We start from the raw sequence: 23608 nt of genomic DNA, 5'->3' as shown, positions 1-23608 counted from the left end.
ATGTGGATGAGGCTGGCATGAGTCTGGCACTAAGGTGAGGGGGAAAGTGACAAGGGAAGAAAGCAAGAGATCAAGGCATAACTGCCAGTGCATGTCATTGCCCTACACTCTCATCAAATAGCCCCGTGCTGCTTATGTTGCTGCAGACGCAAATTAATTTGGACGCCTGGAAAGACTGCAGAGCCCAGCACTCATCTCTGCCCTTTAAAAAAGAAAAGACACCAGTGGAGAGCACTCTTCCAACAAGAGAGAGAGGGGGGGGGGGGGGCATGGGCAGAGAGAGAGAGAGGTTTTGATGGATTTCAGCGGAGGGCAATGCAGTGACTGGAATGAGATGGGAGGGTACAGAGGACACGGTTGAATGTGCTTGTCCTGCTATGATGACAAGATGGCTCAGCCACCACTGTGCCACTGGCCTCCCCGTCCTCCCATCCCTCCCCCTGGTACTCCCCCTCAGGACATCAGTGAAGTAGAAGGGAGTGCTGAAGGAAGATGGAGGGGGGTTAGAGGAGCTCTGACGGTTAGCCAGCGTTTAATCTTCTCCTTGGCTCACTGCAGATTCTTTCACTACATGCCCCACTCCCTCTTCTCCCCAAATCTGTACCTGCTCATCCCTGGGCCCGCTTACAGGGGGGCTCTTGATCAGTGAGGTGATGGAGAATGGCCTTCGTCACACACTCCAAATAGGATCGGATTGCCTGGGAGTAAAAGGTGAGAGCTGCATGGAGCTTGGTAAAAATAGAGGAGGGATGTGTTGGTGTGGGGGGGAGGGGGGAGATGATCCCGCAACCAGACACTACCAATAAATGAGCTCTGTTTGAGATGGAGTTTCCAGGGCTTGAAGGTTTTAAAAGGGGTGTGTGCTGGTGCAGAACAACCACAAAACCCCAGAGCATGTGTGCTGGTAAAGGGGTTAGCCAAGAGAGGAGGGGGGCAAGGCGGAGGTCTTGTTCTCCAGCGGCATGTCGTTGGCATGTCGTTAACCTCCCAGGGCTCAGGGGAAAATAAGCAAGCCCCTCTGTGTGCTTAAAACTCAGGCTGCGTTTGTAAGGTGCCTGGGGAGAGCTGGACCCCCACTGGAGGACAATGTAACAAAACAGCAGCATGCTGACTGAAGGAGGGATGGACACTGGTGTAAAGGGTAAATAAAAACACATGCTGGCTCACAGAGCCGCCCCCTGGGTTCAGTGTTATACAGTAAAGTGACCAAATGAAGTGTTTCAATTTGCTGGGGATCCTTAAAACTTCACTTTAACACAATACTTGATCCCATTGATCTCTTCTTATTTTTTATTAGCCGTGGTGAAGTTTCTTTAATGAAGTAAAAGTAGCAAAATATGAGTGTAAAAATACCACATTACCAGGAAAAGTATGATAAAAGTACAAAAGTATTATAATGAAGTCTTTATCTGTATATTAAAAAGAAAGTATAAAATGGCTAAATAATATGCCTATGGTTATTATAAATCATTAATTTTAGAAAATAAATGGCATTCTACCATAGCGGTTTGATATGGTGCTAATTTTAAGTATTGTTAGAGGTTTCAAATATATATACTGTAAGACAATCAAACGTTTTGTATGTAGGCTACATTTGTAATTAAAAAAATCAACTAAAGCTGCTAAATGCTTGGATCAGAAGGTACAGTATTTCTCTCTTAAGCTCTTGAAGATAGTTCTGGAAATGTGCCTAACAGCTTGTTAGTGAGTTTGAGAGGTGTTGGTAGAGAGATTTGTTACCTTTGGACATCTGTTCTCTCTTTAATTTCTATTTATTTTAATATAACATGATAGTGGACTCAGTGATGTTTTATTCTACTACCAAATACTTAAAATATTATATTGGTCTAAGAGATAACTGTACTTTCTGCACCCTGTCATATAATATGAATATATTGTATTTACCGCCATGACATCAAAATAGTTTCTCTTGGTTTTGAGATTTAAAGTGTGTGCGTGTGTGTGTGTGTGTGTGTGTGTGTGTGTGTGTGTGTGTGTGTGTGTGTGTGTGTGTGTGTGTGTGTGTGTGTGTGTGTGTGTGTGTGTGTGTGTGTGTGTGTGTGTGTGTGTGTGTGTGTGTGTGTGTGTGTGTGTGTGTGTGTGTGTGTGTGTGTGTGTGTGTGTGTGTGTGTGTGTGTGTGTGTGTGTGAGAGAGCTGAGTTAGTGAGAGGCTGGGGATGGAGAGAGGGGGAAAGGTGCAGTGGGAGTCAGAACAAGAGCTTGGTAACTCTTGCTTAGTCTTGTGATCAAACACAACTGGTGACACTACAAACTTCTATCCCCTCTTTCACCATTCCCCCCCCCCCCCCCCCTTTCTTGTCTACAGTAGTAATGCCCCTCACTATTTTTCTACATCTTATCCCTTTTAATTAGAAAGCAAATTCTGCAGCCTGGAGAGACCTAATCCTCTACTACCCAACAATGCACAGAGTGGCTTTGAACAGCCGACCTGCAGCCCTCTACCCCCAATGCCTCAAATCCCCCCCACACTGCTGGACCTTCAAGGGGGAGGGGGGGCTTTTTTCCTCTTTCCAGCAGAACGTTATTACTTAAGGATACATGTGCTGCTCTATTTGCAGAACGGCATATTTGCATTTGAGGAATGTTAACAGTAATTAACAACTAAATGACACATGTGACAGAAATGATACAAGTGTATGCCAGCTCGGTCTATCTCCCCCGTGAGAGATGTAGCCGCAACTGATTTGCATATATATTAATGTCCCTTATTGTATAGATTAGATCCCATTAGTTGTGGTGATTCTGGTAGAAGGTGCAGTCACTATGATGCCTACAGTCTCGTTATTATGTTAAAAGGATGTTTAAATTGTTGGAGGGCAAAGAAAAAAGAAGGGGGTTATGGCACTGATGCAAGGTTAAGGGTGATTAGACACCCTGACCATCCTGACAATAGGCCGAGATTAGATTCTAAAAGCCCCAATAAGGAAAAGGCCTCTCTAAAATGGAACTCCATTAGCCGTGAATTTACACTGACTGTATCTAAAATGACCAGCTTTCATTTCTTAATAAAAGTATATCTAGATGGTGCACACAGTCTGCTGAAATTAAATTCCAGCCTCATTCCTGAATCTGAGTGCTTTACATCCACTCTGGCAGTTAACATAGGGCAAAGCGATCATTTACTGAGCTGTTTGTCAGGAGAATTATGAAGCTGTCAGCGTCTCCTCTTGTGCCATCCGTGGAAAGAGAGGTCATCTGATAGCAGCGATGATGAGAGAGAGGAGGAGTAAATCAGGCGCACAGACGCTGACAATGGCAGCGGTTTAATCTGCTGATTGCTGCTCTTGATTTACTAGAGAGCTGAAACATTGGAAAGTTAGATTTCAAGTGTTTGTGCTGCATTGCCTCCAGTGTCCAATGCTCTGCTCCACCCATATACTTTCTTTATAACGGTAGAGACAGATGGAGTCAGCTCCATCAGTTTAAATGCAATGCAAGTCATAATGGTGATACTGTTAGTGCACGTTAAAGGTTTTCTGGTCAGAGGGTGGTGCAGCGGTCGTGGTAATCGCACCTAGGAGGAGAAATAGCAATTGTTGTTTATTTAATATTTTGGGTAAAACAGTTATCTATGCTTAAAGTTGCCCTGATCAATCATTTCTAATATAACTATTATTAATATTACTGCATTTGATTCACAAGGAGGGTTTTACCATCTTGCGGCTCAATGCTTTGGTTTTCCTTCCTGACACTTTCTGGATTAGTTTTCAGTGTAAGGCTCAGATAAACCCACTGAAAACCTCACACCTGTTTTAAGCAGATAGCCAAACATAAGTTAGAGGCTTGCTGATGGACATAGAGGAGAGTTTAGCAGCTAAAATCTAATGTTGATATGTCTGCGCAACAGTTTGCTTACTTGTTCGATCATACCAACGTTTTACGATGATAATATGTTAGTGTGAATACAGCTTGCCCCCCCCCCCCCCCCCCATCCATCCATCTGTCAAAACGTTGTGCTGTTCTTAAATAATCTTGGGCGAAACCCACATTCTCACATTCTCTTTACCTTAAAACAACAGCTTGGTTTTATATGTTGTTGCTTGTTTCCTGCAGATGTGTCTGCTGGCATCGTCCAACATATGTTGCACAGTTTTAGGCTTCAGAGAGGGTTTTTGCTGCCTCCAATGTTTCCACTCATGACTTGAAGCCTGCTGGATGAAAATTACCCATCATAGCAAATTGTTGTCTGAATTACATTATAATTGTGTAGAAACGCAGTAATGAGTAGAGTTTATGGTCTCCAGTTGATCACAATCACAGTGATTCATTGGCAACAACAATGGTACGGTCCTGCAAATGCATTTCAATTCAATTGATTCTGCATTAAGCTAAGATAGAGTTGTGTTATATGTTAGTGGGTTAATGGAATAGATTATGCTATTAATAATTTGAGTAGGCTACAAAAACGTTATTGTGATCTTTATATTTTTCGCAATGCACATTGTAGGACACTGCTAGAATCGTGATTTTTGCATTCAACATTTTGTTAAGTTTGTTTTTATGTGTGCCTCGATGCATGCAGAAAACACATGGATGTACTGCACCTACAGTTACTTTACTTGTGTGGACATTTAAGGGCCAGTGATAGTCAGACAGCAAACTGTGAAGAAGGGCGTTCTAGTTAAAATGGAAGAGATGAAAGAAAATCTGTCATGAATGAGTAAATTGGGCCTGTGTGGAGAAGTTGGTTATTTGCATACGATATTCTTCATAGCTGCGTTTCTTCTTTTTCAGTGTTTCTGTCACCTCTCCTCTCTCGCTGTAACAATGTTGTCTTACAGGAATTCCGAGTTGTGTTGACATAATGAATGCTCTTTGAAAGGAAACACTGATTACGTGAAATAACTTCATTTAGCTCCTAATCATTCCTCAGCTAATTAACATCGATAGAGATGCCCTGAGCAGGGATAGTGCTCTCTGGTGGGGGGTGCCGGGAGACGAGGGCTTTCTCCCACTTCTATTTACTTAAAGCCCAGAGGATCTTTTTTGCATCCTGTCTCAATTAGTTACTCATGCTGTCACTCTGTCTGTCACATCCTGGTGTGTCACACAGAAACAACCGGAGTGGGCCGAGATGAACAAACAAGAAGTGTGAGCGTTCATCAGGAGAGCGTGGGTCACACTCTTGCCTAAGGCCACCGTATTCCTCAAGGGTTCAATTTTCAGAAAGCTACTTAGGTATTATTCTAATCCCTACCCAGCTTTTTTCTCCCCCAAGGCCCAAAACTCAGGTTACCACTTTGGACACTAGATCAGGCGCTGTGCTAAAGTTTGAAGCCGTGGTTTAGTTTGTTACAACACTGTGTGTGGCATTAAAGACAACAGAGGTGCGACCTCTACAAACTCTACTGTCAAACTGTGTGATCTGAACTAATCTGTCTAAATAAAGGTTTGAAATGAAATGAAATGAACTACAGCCGTCAACTAATATGTGACCGTTCATGCCAATCTTTATCCCAGGCAGTAGGCACCGACTTATTAATTATACATCATCTCTTAATTTGCTATAAAAACACATTAGCATGATAAAATCAATGTCTTTGATTTCATATTCATGTATTTCTCCGAGCATGTTCGCTGTTCTCCTGGGCCTCTGCGTGCTCGGAGGTGGTGTTTCCTGAGGCTGCTGCAGATTTGGGGGGGGGGGGGGGGGGGGGGGGGGTGCAGTGGAGGTCATGGTGAGGACTGTTGGGAGTTGTGTGGGGACGTCCGCCTCTATGGGATGTTTTTCACTTGTACAGTTTTGTTGTCTAAATGATTTACAAACTTAATTGGCATCCCCGGGGGAAGTCTGCCAGCTGTCTGCCTGATGGCGAGGTTTTCTAATTTGGTGCACGGTGAAGGCTAGCTGCCGGGGTATCTAACGGAGCGGAGCAGGGTGCGCAACACGCTACACATGGTCCGATCCAGCACAGAGTTTGTTTGTTTTTCCCTCGTTTGTTCAGCAACAGACATTGCTTCACCAGGAGAGAGTGTAACAGCTGCTATCTAACAAGCAGAGTGCAGAGAGTGCTGGGCCGTGATGCTGGGCGGAAGGTTTGGAGAGAGCTGGCTGACCACCGCTGGCAATCATGGCCTCGTACATTATCAATGCTTTTTTGGCGTTACAACCTAATGAGATTTTTTTTCTTCTTTTAAGTCAAACTTAGTAGGATTTAAAAGTTACTGTTAACGTTTCAACAAGGTCTCTAAGATGTCACTTTCTCTCTCCAGCGCAGACTGTTTTTGAGCTTTTACTCTGTGACTCTCAGGTGAAGCTCCAGCTCTCCTCAACTCAAGCCAACCCTTTAAACTAAAATCTGATGCCATTGAGGGATTTAAAAGGTCAAGATACCAATTTAAAAAGTCAAACTAAGCTTGATTTCAGCTTTAAGCACTAATTCATATAATAAAAAACTTTGAAGAATTAAAGGTTTAGTTAGGACTGATGGAGGATAGGAAACTGCTGACACCAAAGTGCACTTAAAACAAAGACTTTTATTTACAAGATAAGTTTCATAAAGTTTAAGTGCAATCTATATTAGAGTTTAAGCATGCTGTAAATGTCTTTGTGAAAAGTGAAGTTACTTCACATAAGAAGGATTTTTATGGAAAACATGGCAGACTGTAAATGTTAACTTTGCATTATGTTTAGTTATTCAACTTAAGTGAAGTGGCAATATAAGGATATAAAAATACTACATTACCTTTAAAGTCCTGCACGTACAATTCAGTCCCCATCAGTTTTTTATTTTATATAGTGACTACATGTTCGCCTGGTTTTCATCTCCTAGGTATGTACTGGGGTTCGCTTTGCATGACAAAACAACATTTGTCATAAGCCGTTATATTTCTTTAATCCTTAATCGAGTTAACGTCTAAAATGTCCAATACATGAAGGCGAATAAACTGATAATATTTCCATTGGAAATGCAGGAAAGTTGGAGTTTGGAGTGATATTACCTCAGATAACAGAGATATAGTGCAGGATGACACTAGACAATACTCTATACAGAATTGCATACTCTATCTAGCATAGAGGATGATAACGGTGGGTTTACACCTTAGACACACACACACACACACACACACACACACACACACACACACACACACACACACACACACACACACACACACACACACACACACACACACACACACACACACACACACACACACACACACACACACACACACACACACACACACACACACACACACACACTTACTTCACCAGCCATAGCTTGCCTCCAGCTTAGCTAACAGAGGTGAGCCCCGCTGCAGTGACCTGCATGGCGGGGGGGGGGGGGGGGGGTCTTGTGCTTGCAGAGGCCAACCCCTGCCAGCAAGCTCAGTCTGTGAGACATGTTGACTCTGCACACATTATCACCAATGCATGGCGCTGCATAGTCACTCAGGATAATTGGCCTGCAGTGGCAGCACAGCAGCGGGAAATGTAAAAGTTGCTGGTTTTTCAAGGGTAAACAGAAATCGTCTTCCTGACAAGGTTGGGACAGCTGACTGATTTATAAACATGCTCTGGGAAAGAGGGACCATATTCATGATGGGGCGTATACCAGTACCAATAGTGCCTAAAACCAGCCTCTTGTTGCTATCACATATCACGTTGATTATGGTATATAATATATATATATATATTATTACAATACCATGATTCTTAGAGGTGAAGACCATGTGAAGAATGGCTTATGTGCAGCAGAAGTGGCATTAGATGTTGTTAATGTGCTCCTGTGGTGACCAGAAGCGTGTCTGAAATACCAAAGCTCTCAGTTTGGTAATATCCACCGTCTGGCTAGAGATAAATATCCCACCTGAGACGCTTTTCCTCTTCACTTTCCTTGGGATCCTTTAACTGTCCAGGTTAACAGAAACAAAGACATCTCAATCGTCCTCTCAGTGTTTTTCTTGTCTGAAATATCCAACAAATATTGCTCCAGACGACTAACAGCTGCCACCTCTCTACCAAAGATGGGCCACTTCGCAAAGGTCTTGCCTCCATTTTTTTTCTTTTTTTTCAGTTTTTCAAGAGGCCGGATGTGGAGGATGTAGAGGATCAAGGGATCTAAAGCTTAGTAAGAGCACTGCATTCATGATGCATGTGGCCAGGACTCGAGCGAACATATGCCGAGGTCTTTATTGGCATTCTGGAGGACATTGGAGGGACAATCAATTAGCCATGAAGCTGTGGGTCCCCATGGGCTCCCGGGGTTTCCAAATGACTTGGTGACCATACACACACCAAGATGCTAATTGACCAGGTTTGACTTCATGGGCAAATGCCACTGGATGAATACTGCTCATTGTACTGATTTTCTTAGTAATAAAGGACTCCTCATGATCAACAGGTGTATGTTGATAAAGAGAACATCCAGATGGTATCTGAACCTGGGTGGCACAGTCCGACCTGCTGTTTGTGACGTTGATTGGCCCTGTTATACTCTAATTGATAAGTGTTGTGTGCAGGACAGGGAGGGGGCACCCCTGGCTGCGGTGCAGACTTGAGCGGAGCATGCAGGGGCACCGCTGATTATTCAACATGTTTCTCTAATCCCAGCCCTTGTGGTAGGAACCTGTGAAAGAGCCTGGTCTTTGTGCCGGGGGGCTAATCGTGTTTTGGAAACGCCGATCGAGGCTAATCTTCTGGCCTGCCTCTAATATGGAGCCGCTGATATCCTCTGCTGCGATAAATTAAGCTACTTATTAATCTAATTATGGCACATTCATCCCCACAAACTTTCATGTGACTTGGAAAGCTCCCCTTCACCATTAACTCCCACACCCCTCCATCCTCCCCTTCTCCAAACCCAGATCTTGAGACTGACTCCCCTCTCTCTCTCAGACTGCCTGGCCCTGGCCGGCCCAATTAGGAGCCCTCAGGATTTTGCCTCTAACGAGCCTCCGGGCTCCAGTTGGCCTCTCCACACAGATTGCGGTTAATTCTCCGCCTCTCCCCCCCCCCTGCCAAATCTCCACCTGCTTTATTCTGTCTTTCATGAGTCACTTTTGGTTTGACCCACTTTGGAGGGCAGTGTTCTCATGGGTTTCCTGGTATGTATGTATATACTGTATATATATCTTCTTCACCAAACTAACACTTGTGCTTTTGTCTTTCTCCTTCATCTATGTCCTCCATCCATTCATCCACTTACAATGAACCCGCTCTACATTTTGACTCGTTTTAAAGTGAACTCCTTAATTGCCTCCCTTCCTGTGAAAGCTAAAAAAGGCCTCTTTCTAACCTGCTTCAGGTCATGTGATGCTTTAACTTTCTGCTGCACATAGTTCCTTCTCCTGCTGTGTCTGCTGGGCTTTCACAGGGTGCCACCTCTGTTAGGTGGGAATCTTGAGGAGCTGGGAAGCTCACTGTGGAGAAGTGAGAGCAGGATGACAGGACCCTTCCCTCCATGGACACTGACCCTGAAGGGAGATGAAAGCAGTTCACGTCTGCACTTTAGCAGCTCAAACTGGGCTGCAATCATCCGTGAAGGCTCTCTTACCCGTCTACCCCCGCTGTTTCTCTTCTTTGCCTCTCCCCTACCCCTCTTTCTTTGATTTCAGGTGAGGTGGAGGAGAGTGTCTGCATACCCTGGTGTTTTGACTCTTCTTTCTCCCCGGCCCCTTCTCATCCCTCGCATGCTTTCGCTTTTTTTCTTCCTTCCTGAGGCCAGTGGGAAACATTTCCTTTGCAGTATTTCACTTGTAACAGTGGAGCTGACTTTGTTGTCACAAAGAGCTTTGTGAACTTCCTCTTTGTTGTAATACTGAGGAGCCAAAAGCCTGATTGTTCATACAATTCAAATATAAGTCTACCTTGTTTTGTCTCAGTGTACAACAAACATTATCTCTCTAGTTGTATTTTTCATTTAGTTTGTATTCTCCGCCATGCACTGCAGCTCTCTTTATTGCTGCTATAACGTGACCCTACCTTGACCTTTTTTCATTTATGTAAACAAAGTTTGTCTTCTTTTTCATTTCCTTTGTAATGTTGTCATGCATGTCTTTCTTTTTAACATGCTTTTATGCAATACGTGTGTAAAATGTTCTTTATAGATAAACTTGCCTTTGCTGCCGAAGCACACCTTCCACAGGTATAGTGTGTGTGGCAATAGCCTTCTAGTGTCCTTGTATTTAATTGATGATGTAGATGTGTTCCTTCCTCAAAGCCAAGTGGAGCGGCGCGACGACAGGGAGGCGCTCACTGTCATTTGTTCTTAGAAACAAAGGTTCTGTGCTGCTATCAAACTCCCATTAGATGTGGAGAATTGAGTGTGCGGTCTGCACAACGTACCAAACAGCGAGGTGATAACACAACGCAGAGGCAGGCCAGGACGCTAATTGCATGCCGAATATTTATAGTCCAGACAATTAGCTGTTGCCTTTTATATGCAAAATAACAACAGCAGCAGTGGCAACAGAGAGAGGGATGGGGGTGGGTGGAGGGTGGTAAGTAATTAAGATGCTCAAAACAGGACAGGGACATGCAGGCTGTTGTGCTCTGATTTGTTGCTAACAAACACAATAATTAGCCTGTTATTGTTGGATAATGAAGTTGCCAGTGTCCTTTTCCCTCAGCCAAGTGCCATCCTGAAAAAGGACGTTTTCTACCACTGCTGCTGTTATTGTGGACTGAGCACGGGGGTGTTCAGAATTTCAGAGGTCAACGAGTGTGTCAGAGATCTGAAGGTGGCTTTTGACAGGAAGTAGTTTTAGGTTTATAACTTGTAAAATGTTTTCCAGACTTGTAGTGGTAGCAAAAAAAGTAATGATACAGTGCTTGGAAAGCTTGGAGACCTGTGTTTGTCTAAAGTCTGTGATACTTGTAAATGAAGTACAATGAATGCACTTTAAGTTGTTCAGCAGTCAGAACAGTATGAATGAGGGCGGGACATGAGACAAAACGAGACATATTGTTGCTCTCACCTCGTGTGCATGTCAGGGTGTGTCTCTTTTGCACATATGGCAGTGTATTTCTCTGACCGCAGGTTCATTGAATCAACAATGCTGTCTGGCAGGATTAGGTGCAGCTAGAGCTGATTTGATATTTGTGGCTGATAGTGCTTGTAAGTACGCCTTTGTTCCCTTCCATTGTGGCTGAGATTAAGGCGAACCTCCTCTTCATCATCCTGCTTCAGTGTAGTAATAACCTAGATAAAGCTACTCTTTGATTGAATCATTTTTGCTGGCGTTCAGGACCTGCTCTCGCTCACCCCCTGTTAGCTGTCACTCGTGCATCAGACGCTTCGCTTCTACTCTTTCTTTGCCTTCATAACTCTGTCGCTATGTAATTCATCTCTGTTTTAATTTCCCCCACGTTTGATCTATAATACCTGTCAGTCACACTGCTAGACGCTAATGAGAATGTTTGTGTTGAATGAGTGTTGGTTTTGCACTAATGATGACTTGGACGTGTTTGAATATGATTTGTAAATATGTAAACTGTATCCAAGACACAGGAATTAACTTTGGCAAGACATTTTAATAACTTCATTAAGTTTCTTGGTTTGTTTTTGATACAGTTTTGGAGCCCGGATGATGTAAGAAGCAACAACTAGTTAGGAATCTATAAATACATGATAATGTTGTATTGTAGGCACAGTGTTGCGTAGGAGCTGCGTCTTTTGACATGTGAGGACTTATGATCTTTAGTGAGAAGTGAGATATGGGGTTCCCATAATCTTCAGTAAATGTAAAATATGATTATTGATTATGAGTTCTCCTATTAATGGCAGAATGGTAGAGATTTGAATCCAAAATACAAACACAGTGACACTTTTCATTAATTGATAAACAAAGAATAACCAATCTGGCTCGGTTTGTTCAAACATAATAATAGGTACTTTAAGCATCTATTGAATATAGGTGTTTTTGCTTTACCTTAAGTAGGTATTTTTCTCCACTTACTTTTGGGTTGTTTGTGCAGCATTGACCTGCTGGCACCATTTCTCTCTTACACACTTTATAGCAGAGTAACATACATGGTCACAAACACACCCTTCCTGTTTGCTTCCCTGCTGAGGGGTTGACAAATGACAAAAGACGACCAAAGTCATTTATATGACTGTGTATCTTTCCACACACACACACACACACACACACACACACACACACACACACACACACACACACACACACACACACACACACACACACACACACACACACACACACACACACACACACACACACACACACACACACACACACACACACACACTCACACTCTAATCTCTACAGGTATTTCTCCTCGCTGCTGTTATTAGAATGCAGCAAATGCTCTCTATTGATGCATGTCAGAGCCTCATTCTTTCATCTCCAACATTTAATTTACCGTCCTGTTGTGCCACTAATCCTGTGTCGTGCCATTTCCTCCGCTCCTCAGATTGCTCTCTCAAAGCCCCCTCTCTGCCAGATAAAGAGGAAGGTAATCGCCATTGTCTGGCTACAGATACACCAGTGCCGACCCCCCCTTCTCTCCGCAGCCCCAAATTAAAGGGCCGTCCTGCCCTTGCGCCCCCTTAATTACTGGCCTCGTCTCTCTGTGCGAGTGGACCCCAGTGCTGCTGCACTTTCAACCACAAATAGGCTTTCACTGAGAACCACCCAGGGCTGGCCTCCAGCAGGAGATCCACACACACTCCTCAGCAGATCCACACACACTCCTCAGCTCTGCTCCGCTCCCTCTCTCCTGCAGCAGTCTCACTTCCAGCCTCACACTCTTGCTCTTCCTCAGGCCCCCCTCCAGTGGTTGGACATGAAGCGTATTCTACTTCCACTTATATTGCACCCTGATGAATTGAGTCTTTCTCTCTCCTCAGGAGGTCTGACCCACAAGACTGTTAAGGAACTTCAAAGTGAAAGTGCACCGAGTCATTTCAGCTGTTTCAAATGTGAGCGGAGCCAATAACAGCTTCCTCTGAGTGTCTGCAATACCACTGCTAAAAATACTTTAATATTGAAATGATTTGCCTTTAAGCATTTCATGTTCACTTTTACTCGGTAGCATGCATTCCTAATATGTTTCATACACTGGCATATATGTTGACATATGTAAGATATTAGAGCCCAGCCCCTACTGTAAACATGTGTACACGGATCTGTTGAGGGTTAATTGATGATGAGGGAAAAATCTATGAAACTCCACAGATGATCTCTTAAGAGCTACTTGGATAATTGACTTGTGCTCACAATCTTGAAGTTGGCCTGCAGCAGTAAATATATAATTGATTGGCAACACACTGTGTGGTGGTAAGGGTCAGCACCCTGCCCTCAAATACACAGAGCCACTCAATAGCATTTAGCTAATTTCTGTTAATTGTGGCTCTTACTTCCCTCGGCTGAATTGACATAACGCCGGAGGGCTCAGCCAAATCATCACCATTATGACATTAGCAAGGGCTTATCCAGCGCTAAGAGCTTGAGCTGATACTAACACTAAGGAGTTTAGGATGCTAAGATGAGACCCAGCTATTGCAGAAGCTGCCGTAAGACTGATGGACAACAATGCAAGTTTACAATAAGGATCAAAGATCCTCGCAGGGTTAAGGGAACTATCCAATTAAGAAAGCGCGCCTTTCAATGCATTCACACAACGTTGGAGGCTCACAAGCGAGGCAAGAGATGCCGCTTGAGCTAATGCAGAAAAGCTACACCCCCTTCTACTAATAACAAGCCGTTTAGCTTGAGCAACTGCTGCCATGTACAAAGGAATGACTGCTCTTTGCTACACGGTTAGCCTCTCTGCCCTGGACTTAATAAGACTCCTGTAAGAGGGATTCTCCACTTTGACTTGGGTGAAGAGGCTGTTTAATACACACACAGAAAATGAGTGTGGAAATAGTATTGTGCCTTTCATGAAACGTGGAGGAAGGGGGGCAGCGACCAGGTTTTTTGGGGGGTTTGTGGGGGAAGATGATTGCTTGTGATTTATCCCAGGTTGTAATCCTCGGACAAGAGATTGTGGGTTCCCTTTTAGCCAGTAGAGAGGCGCTGGCTGGCTTAATTGGACTTGTCTGGGGAAGAGACGGGCTTTAGGTGTAGCTAATTAAGATCATAGCTTTGGCTGAAATGGCTTAAACTGTACCGCAATACCAGTCAGGTCCCAGAGGAACCTAATAATGCTTGTGAGACGCCATCTTTCTGCAGCCCATGAATGCACATCTTGGTGATGAGGGTGAAGGCAGTTTTAGAGGAGGGTGTTCGGAACACAGGGTGCATGACTGCATACATTTTCCTTTACATTGATGGGTGTTAACAAAGCATGAAGGAGAACTGCTCCCAGTTTGGTGGTCTAATGATATTTGATGAAGGTCAATGTCATGATATGTTTTTAAAGAAATGTTTGAAATTGATAAAAATGAGTGCATGGCACTGTACTGCTCAAGTGTTTAGGTAATATAGCTAAAAATAACAGTCATTGTAAATCAGTCTACAGTACATCAATAGCCACATCTCTGTCAGTCAATCTGCTAGGGCCTGGGCCTGTTAGAGCTAGCGACACTTGACAATAAGAGTGGAACTGAATCAAACTGGAGCCCTCTTGTGTCTTCTGGCGGGCAAAATGGTTGGAGGCCAAACAGCCGTTCCCATAATCCTCACTATTGACAGGGCCTGCTCTGTTCTCTGCCTGATCTGTTTGGTCTGTCAAGTTAAGGGAGCCCCTCTTGTGCTTGTGGGAACCAAATCTATAAACAAACCCTCAACCGATCTGCAAGCCTTTCCTATGTATTGTCCTTGGCCTGCGATCATCCCCGCTCCTTCAACGGGAATCATTATTTAATTGAGCCCTACAACAAAATGGTCATTTTTTTTGTTCCATATTGGAATGGAAGGGATTATATTTCGACACCAATTCATTTGAGGTTTGGCAGTATCTCTGTAATAAAGTGTGAGGCTCACTTCACATTGTGAGATGCCTCAGAGCAGAATAGAGGTGTGAATGAATAGAGCAGTAGAGAAATACATAAGATATTTCCCCTGAGCTTTTTGGTCTTTTCATCATTTCATTCATCTTTGTAAGTAGCAGACCTTTCTTGCTGTGACTTTGTTACAGTTCAGTATTTTCGCTCTTGTTCATTTCAGCTCGGGGTGAAGAGAGGAGGGAGCGTTTTAAATGTAGTCGCATAGCTGTGATAACCAGGCGCTCTCTCTCTCTCTCTCTCCCTCCCTCCCCTCTGACCAGCCGTCACCTTTAAATCTGCCTTTTCATATTCCTCTCAAAGCATCTTGTCCAAAGAAAAGGCGCCTGCCAAACCGGATCTCTGGACAAACAAGAGATGAGGAGAAAGGGAGACGGCAAATGATTTAACCACTGGTGGGGAATAAAAATGTGTCCTCTTATTTCTGCCACCCACTGGTCCATGTTACTACTGGTTGTGATGGAAAATCATGGGGGAATTCTGACTAATTATACTGTGCTATAGAGGTGATATTAGAAAAAAATCTTTTATAACAATTTTTTAAATAATTGTAAAGCATCCATCACACCTGAAAGCATTTCTCGTAAAAGGTTACTGATGCGTGCACTTTGTCTTTATGCTTCAATCCTCTATAGGGAGAGTGAAAAGCGATGTGAGTAAGGAGTAGCGTTTCTACCTGGGTGGCTGTCCAATGACGGGCTTTGGGAGAGCATCGGCCGTCCTGAGGGACAGGCCTGCGATGGGTGACGACAGCCCGGCCTCCTCACCCATGAATAGCCGGAGGCCCAACAGCACCTAAATCTACATCTGCCAGCACTTTATAAAAAGGAAATATTCAAATGGTAATCGGAAGGCCGTGAGTCATAAGCCCAGTAAGCTATGTAATGCTGGTAAGACAGTGAGTCGTGCTTTATTGGTGGAGAGGGGAATCCCTTTTGCCATTCAGGAGAAGAATTGCAACCATAATACCATTAACGTGCACCCTGGATCGCCAAATGCTATTTAATTGCCAATAGCAGCCTATTGTTTGGAGAGGTTGAATTTAGGCTTGTGTGGCTGTGTTTATATGAGAGGGGGTAGCGATTGAAGGGTTTATGTTGCAGGGGGGTTGTAGGGTGTCATAGTATAAACCGTCTGAAGAATGATGTCCTCTAACACATGCACAATCACACACAAGAAACTGACGCCTAACTAAAGCTCCGCAGTAACTAGCTTAACTAAAGTCTTTAGGGAAACTAAATTCGGACAAACTCCTCACTCCTTAATACCTGATTTGTTCAACAACATGATTTGGGGCGCGTCTATTCAAGGCCCTATTGGGCCAAGTCGAGGTCTTAAGGCTCAAGGCTTGTACCTCGCGGTTATTGTGGGCTGTTTAGGGTTTGTCTCAAATCTCCTTGTGCGGATGTGTGGACGCTTCTAATGCTGGCTAATGGGCTTCGGCAGAGTATCAGTCTCCTAGCTCCCATTCAGGACCCCATGGAAAGCAGCATAAGCTCCATCGAATAAAGGCTCTGGCCAGACCTTTTCTTTGGAGTTTTTTATTATTGGGAAGAGGCCACCCTCCATCACCCCCATTTTCACCCCAAATCTCCTGTCTATTCTCCTTGGATCTTCTGTGCCCGCCGACCTCCCTCCAACCTGACCAACACCAGCACCCCTTCTCTCGACTATGAGCCCAAACCCATCAGCGTTGTCATTACACCCCTCCTCCCGGTGAAACCTGCCACCGTCCAAGACATTGGCCTCCACCCCCAGCCCTGTCTCATACCGCCGATGCTGACCCTGACAGCCATGTCCCGGGGAGGGCTAAATTGAATGTGAAATGCATAGTGGGTCCTCGCAGACTCCATTGAGCAGAGGGGGAGTCTGGGAGGCGAGCAGCGTCACTGCTCCTCAGTGCTGATCGAGTTTGACAGCACGACGGGAGGAGGCAAGAAAAACGTTCTCTAGCTCATTCAAAACTGAAAGAGGGCCTTTTTCAGTCCACCCCCCCCCCCCCTTTTTCCAACTACCTCTGCCTTCCCTCCATCCTCCATCGTCGCCCCTCTTCTTCTTTTCACCACAGGCCAAACAGGCCTTAGGTTTCCCTGGACCATTAGCTCCTCTGAGACCTCACTGCTTTTCATTGAGCTTGAGGCGTAAACAGAGGAGTTACTTTTGGAGATACTATGATCATCTCATTGCAATCTACTGTTTTTAAACCCCGCCCACTTCCACCCAAAACATTGTGTCTCAGGGTCAAAACTCTTTGGTTTTATGGAGCTAAAACCTTTTCCACATTATTACACCTTAGCACAACAACCAGCCGTGTTGGTATATGTGGTATTCAGGATTGGCATGTGTGCATGCATACAAACCTGTGTGCAGGCTAGTGTTTGTGTGTGCACTAATGCATGCAGGTGTGTGTGGCTCTCAGTACATTATGGAAAGTGCTATTCAGTCTGTTCCGCTCGGTGTCAGGCAGCCCCTCTCCCCTGGATGCGGCAAACACCTCATTTAATGCAAATGACAGTCATCTAGAATCCAATGCATCTCTCATCGCTGCACATTGCCTAATCAATGTGAAGTGCTGTGTAAAAAAATACATTGCCTCCCTGTAATAGTTGTTTTTGACCGAGTCAAGTGCAGCTCCTAGAATTAATCCCAACCTGAGATTCAATTATTGGCGCCTGGCTAAGCAGAAGAGGGATAGCACTGTGAGCAGGGTGAGGGGACTGTGATTGTATAGGGGAGCTTCTCTGTTTGTTTCTGTATCTGTGTGAAGTGTATGTATGCGTGAACATTCCTGCTCTTGGACCTGTGGGTGAGGTATATATGACAGCTTATGATGCAGTGTTGTTTCTGCCCCTTGCTCGTTTGAATCGGGGGCAAAGGCCCTCCGATCTCTCCCTCCAGTACTCTCACCCTCATTCAGAGGCAGCCCACGTTTGCTCTGGGTTGCAAAGGGAGATGTGGAAAATTGGCTGGTGGAAATACAGAGTTGTGAAACCTCATCGTCACCTTTTTCTAATGAGTTCCCTGATCATCAGATGTGATCTCGCTTTTGACATTGCACGAGGAGGTGTAAACTTACAGCCTGGCGATGGGAGGCAATGGGAGCTACACTGTCGCTTCATCAATGTGCATGAAAGCTAGTTTTCCGGAAATGTATTTCTGCTGCCTGTGCCACATAAGCATGTTTCAGGTCAGTGTTTGTGCTGTGCGTTTCTGAGGAGATGCTGTGTTCATTATTAGGTGTTAGAGTGGCTTTTGTAATTTTCATTTTCATTTACATATTGTTGTTGTTGGGATCTATCAACACCTTATTGTGTATAACGACCAATTTGAGGTTATTAAATGAGTCAACCCAGCATGCACCTCCTCACAGAAGACAGGTGGGAATTTATTTCAAGAGCACAAAGTAAGGTGTAGTTTTTCTGAAACAGTCAAATGAGCACACAATATCTGATAGCAGCAGATGTGCCCTTCTGAATGTTCATATGCATAAACATCGACTTAGTTATCTGATGCACACAGCACACTTGCGGTATATTTGCCTCATACTATACAATAAAAGTTGATCTTCCATCCAGCCCAAGGACATTGCTGCTGTCTGTCCCCCCCCCCTCCTCTACCCTTCCCGACTGTGGGCCAATGACAACACAAACACAGAAAAGGCAATTTAGCTCCCTCTTTTAGAACTACTTTGAAAATAAAGGAATTTTAATTATGGACACAATGAAAAAGAAAAAAGGACTAAAAAGGGAGAAAACATTCACGCACAGTAAACAAAGCTGAAACAATTATCTTCTGGTGACCAGTCGGTGTTTTTAGAACAGTCATTTTAATCTTTTATTTACTGCAAAGAGAGCGAGAGGGAGCGAGAGAGCAAGAGGCAGAAAAGGGAGAAGAGGGTGTAAGAGAGAGAGAGAGAGAGAAGAGAAGAGAGGGAAGAGCAATAGGGAAGAGAGGGGGAGGGGGTGAGAGAGGGTGAAAGAGAGAAAGATAATATGCATATATTTAAAATATCCCCACCCTCACAATCAAAAGATGCATTTTTTTTTTTATTAGAGAAACAATTTTGCCACACACACGCGGGTGGAGGAGGGGGTAGTTTGTCATTTGTTGTTGGAAATTGCTCACTGTCAACCCCCAAAGACAACATTTCATTTTTCCATTCATTAGAGAAAGAGAACGGAGTGACATTGTGAGTTTCCTCTGGTGGGATAAAGCCAACCAACAACAACCAGCGCACAATGCAACGTGGTGATGGCAGAGTGATTTTAGACCCCGGCATAATTGAACCTAGAAGTGGCCTTTTGTTGACTTGTGGTGCAGTCGTGGAGTGACAGGCAGGTTATAATAGTCAGGTAATTGACATTCACATGATGCAGATGACCTAGCATGCACAATACATAGCATTATGTTAAATGGTCAATTTCAGATGAGAAGCACTTTCTGTCCCCTGCATAGAGAATTACAGTCCTGCTCCGCTCAGTGAAATGATGAGGAAGGAATCGAGGCCTGTTCAGCATTTTGGACTTGTGACTGCTGCCTGTGATTTGCAAAGGCGCTGTTCTGTGGGACGTCGGTGTAAGTGAAATATAATTAATCTATCACATCTATTCCAAATGAGCCATTGACACCTTCCCTTTGAAGCTGTGCTGCTGCGTGGATGTAGATCAGTATCAGCTGTGTCTGGCCCCTGGGTGCCTCAGATATCAACATTCACTCCACCGGATGCTGTTATCCTCTATTGAGTGACACTGATGCGTTATGTGGGATTGGCCAAGATAGCAAGGCAAAAGCTACAAATCTCCATTTGCAATGAGGAGAAAATTCCATAGGATTAATTTTCTGTATAAGACCCCCACCCAGGCCCCCAACCCCCACCCCATCCACAACTTCAGCTGTGCAGCCCGGTGTTAAAAGACCCCGAGGAATACTGTCTTTGTCATCCTGCCGTTTGGGGCCGAAGAATAAGAGAAGTTTTAATCCCCATTGTCCACGAGTCTGGTGGGGGGGGGGTCGGCGGCTGTAAGATGATCCAACCGGCCACACTAATCCCTCCATACCACTTTCGCCTTCACATCAAAAACACCCCCACCCTCCCACAAAGCAGCGGTCTTGTGCGTTGGACCCCAATGTGCAAATTGTAAAGAGGAAAATGGAGCAAAGAAAAAGTTGCAACAACAGAGCAGAATAGACTTAAAGACAGTTGCACAGAAGATAGGGCGAGCTCTGGGGTGAGGGTGGGGGCACGGCATAGGCTCCATCGCTGCGAGAACACACTCTCCCTCCGCCGCCACTCTCCCCCTCAGGTCGGGCCCTGATGCTGCTGCAGTTGCTCTTTTATAGGTCTCCCTGGCAACCAAAATATTTTCCGAATCCTCCGTATTTTCCATTTTCTAGAAAGACTACAAGCCAGGGGGAAGGGGCCAGGTGCCACTCAGCCGAATGCACATGGGCTTACCGTTGTACAAAAATACCGACTGTGATACACAATATTGTTTCTTTTCTAAATCCGGCTGGATTAGCCAGTAAAACAAAAAGACAGCCAAATGTGAACAAACAAAAAAGTGGGGATTGTGGCTTCCAAGGGCTCTTTTTGCTGGTTGATCAAAAGTTTTTTTTTTTAAAGAAATGATCAACAAAATGGGAATCTCACTTCAGGCTCCTTAAACCAGAGCTGCCTACTTGGATATTTCCACACGGGGAAGGCTGGGTGTATGCTTTTGTAATCGCGCTGTAGTAATTCATAAATGTGTAGTTTTACCCACATCTTATGTGTTTTGAGCCATCTCTAGAAACCAAATTGCATCAGAAATTCCACCCAAAAAAGGAACTTGAAAGATGTTTTGCCACAGCATCTGATAAGAGTCACCATGACACTTTTGATGATGACGATGATGAGACTTTAATATTAAATGTGACATCTTGATGAAGTGGGGTTCCCTTTCTTATAGTGGTAGGAGCCGGTAAGGCCAGAGGAGAGAGAGAAAGCAGATGAGCTCAAGGCCACCAAAGTCATCGAGACGATCCACTGTGTGACCTCTGGACACACACACACACACACACACACACACACACACACACACACACACACACACACACACACACACACACACACACACACACACACACACACACACACACACACACACACACACACACACACACACACACACACACACACACACACACACACACACACACACACACACACACACACACACACACACAGGCACTGCTCTGATGAAGTTCACTGTAATAGAGTGTGTGAGGAGGAGTCAGGGTGGGGGCAGGGAGAGAAGACACAGGGGGGTGGTGTGTGTGTGTGTCTGTGTGAGGGAGCCAGGAGACAGCCGTTTAAAATTCTGTTTCCTGCAAGTGAGGAGGCTAATCCTGCCCCCATAATTCCCTGCAGCCACAACACCCCTCCTTCCTCAACATCACCACTCCCTTTTCCCTCTATCTTGCTCTCCCTCTATCTCGCTCATTCTCTCTCTCTCTTAGTGCACGCTCCATGAGTGACAGCACAATGCCTAGGCCCTCGCACGCTTATCTAACTCTAGCAGATGGTCGACTTGGATCAATGCGCACACGCCACGATCAATGGCTGCGATAAAGAGCAGCAGGGATGGTACCCTCTCCCTCTCTCCTTTCTATCTGCCTCCCCTCATGCCCATCCCGCTGCCCCCTGCCCAATTGTTTCCCTCTGACGCTCGCTCATCTGCATCTGCCCTGGCACCCACCCGGCCGCAGGCGTTTCGCCGGCGCCGGGGTCCCGCCGATGGCAGGGGTCCCCGATGAGCCGTCTGCTGCCTGCATCCACCTCCCTCGACCTGCTCCCTGGGAGAACTCTGAGCCCTCTTTCTATCAGGCTTATCATGAGATCACTGCTTCATCTCCTCCTCGCCCACCCTCCTCAACTTTGCCCGCGCTCTCTTTCTCTCCTACACTGACTCCGGCTGTATCTCACATGTTAATCTCTCACGGCTGCACTCCCTCTCTTCAGCCATACAGGCAGCCTCTCTGCTTTTGACCTTCTGCGCTCTTCTTGAATGCACTGTTCACCATGTAGCTGCCATCCTCTGACGATGACGTAACCTCATGCACATGTCTTCATTCCCCCAAGGGAGCGAAGGTTTCCACTCATATATCCATAATTCCTTCAGTTTTGTTTTATCCAGTGTCGGCACGGTTCAGAGGTTGGTTCTAATGGGATGCTGAGGAGAATCAAAGTGGGTCAAAGACAGAACTGTGAGGAGAAAGTGGAGCAGAAGCCTGACAGAGTGAATCCCCATCAGGAGCTATGGGTGGAAATGGGCCAGGGTGCACGCTGCTAAACAAATGTAAGCAAAGATTGTATTCAGAAACAACAGGGGGATCTGATTTGCTGATAAGAGTCAAAACACAGGTAACAACAAAATAAAACTACTGTTTAGTTGTCTTTGTTTATCACTGTTCCTTTTCTTAAACTTTAGATTACTTACCACTCTGATGGCAAGCACTGCTTTCTCTGTTAACGTCTTGTAAAGATGTACTGCAGCGCTCTACTATTTAAATATTATAGGGGACTTGCCAGAGACATTGTGGAAATCAAAGCAGCATAGACTGAGATATGTTGACTCTTATTCCTTAGCATGCATCAACCCTATTTTCCCATAATGCAGTTGGATAGCATACAACATTACACTGCTGAGTGTTCTGCTAAGTAAATGCCCATCTTCTTTAAAGTCCACAGCCCTATCTTGTCACACAGGCATCCCTTTTAAAAGACTACCTTCAGAGCCAGAAACAACATAGAACAAATGTCTTTATGGTTGAGTTGTACCCCCCGTTTCTTTTCAAGAACAAATATCAGAGTACTGTGTTTATGTGGCAATTGCTGTCTGCTAAAGATTTTCAATATCAAGTGTACCAGGGTAAGTTCACTAATAACACTGCATATATTGAGCCAGGCAGATATGTTTGGTTTTATTTGCCCAAGTTTTCCTGTCACCATTGTAGTCAGCCATTGTCATTTTTATATAACCATGGTCAGTAAGATAAGGGTACTTGCATGCAGGTGAAAACCAACCCCAGATTTACTCTCGTTTGGAACAAGCTTTTCCTCTTGCCATTTCACCTTGATGTATTTTTGTTTTTTCTGCATGTCTGCCATTCTTATAGTCTCCTCTTGGATGTGGGCTTCAGATCTGACACCTGCTGGCTACATCTTTATAGAGGTTGACACCAAGAAACCTCCCAAACAGAGGAAAAATAAGATAAGATATGGCAGAGGGCCGTTGTGCCTTTTGAAAAGACAATGAAGTAGGATACAAATGGTGTTACATTACAGCTTTTAAATGGCACCCGTAGGACTAATTTCTCCACTTAAACCAAAACATAGGGCCATGTGACTTGTCAGCTGCATAAACTTTGCCACAGAGTAAGCTCTCCCTTTCCTTCCCCCTTAAGGAATTTGCAATTTGCCGTTGGTGATGTAATGCGGTTCATAATAAGCCCATTAAAGCCTTTCTCTGTGCTGATGGAAAACGCAGTGGCAATATGGACACCTCCGCTATTTATACCTCTCAAATCCTCATGCATATTCACACAGTGCAGAGACGGGGAAAGAGCAGGCAGACACCCTGACAAATAAGTGCCTGGATCTCATTTCTTTTGGGGCCTAAGCTATTTCA

General features: G+C 44.7%; 1 protein-coding gene across 1 annotated transcript in view; it reads left to right on the top strand.

Moving 5' to 3' along the window:
• LOC307013450 (uncharacterized protein) overlaps positions 1-22270 on the top strand; it is a gene marked incomplete at its 3' end in the record, with an annotated part of 31416 nt that extends 9146 nt beyond the window's left edge. The window contains exon 4 of the mRNA XM_079640849.1: positions 22115-22270. Coding sequence (XP_079496975.1) covers positions 22115-22270 — 156 coding nt within the window. The remainder of the gene's footprint in view (positions 1-22114) is intronic.
• Between the last annotated feature and the right edge of the window lie 1338 nt (positions 22271-23608).

The sequence above is a fragment of the Notothenia rossii genome (genome assembly GCF_949606895.1).
Source record: "Notothenia rossii genome assembly, chromosome: 7".
NCBI classification, from domain to species: domain Eukaryota; kingdom Metazoa; phylum Chordata; class Actinopteri; order Perciformes; family Nototheniidae; genus Notothenia; species Notothenia rossii.
Note: the sequence above shows the minus strand (reverse complement) of the source record. Positions and strands in the feature narration are given on the sequence as shown.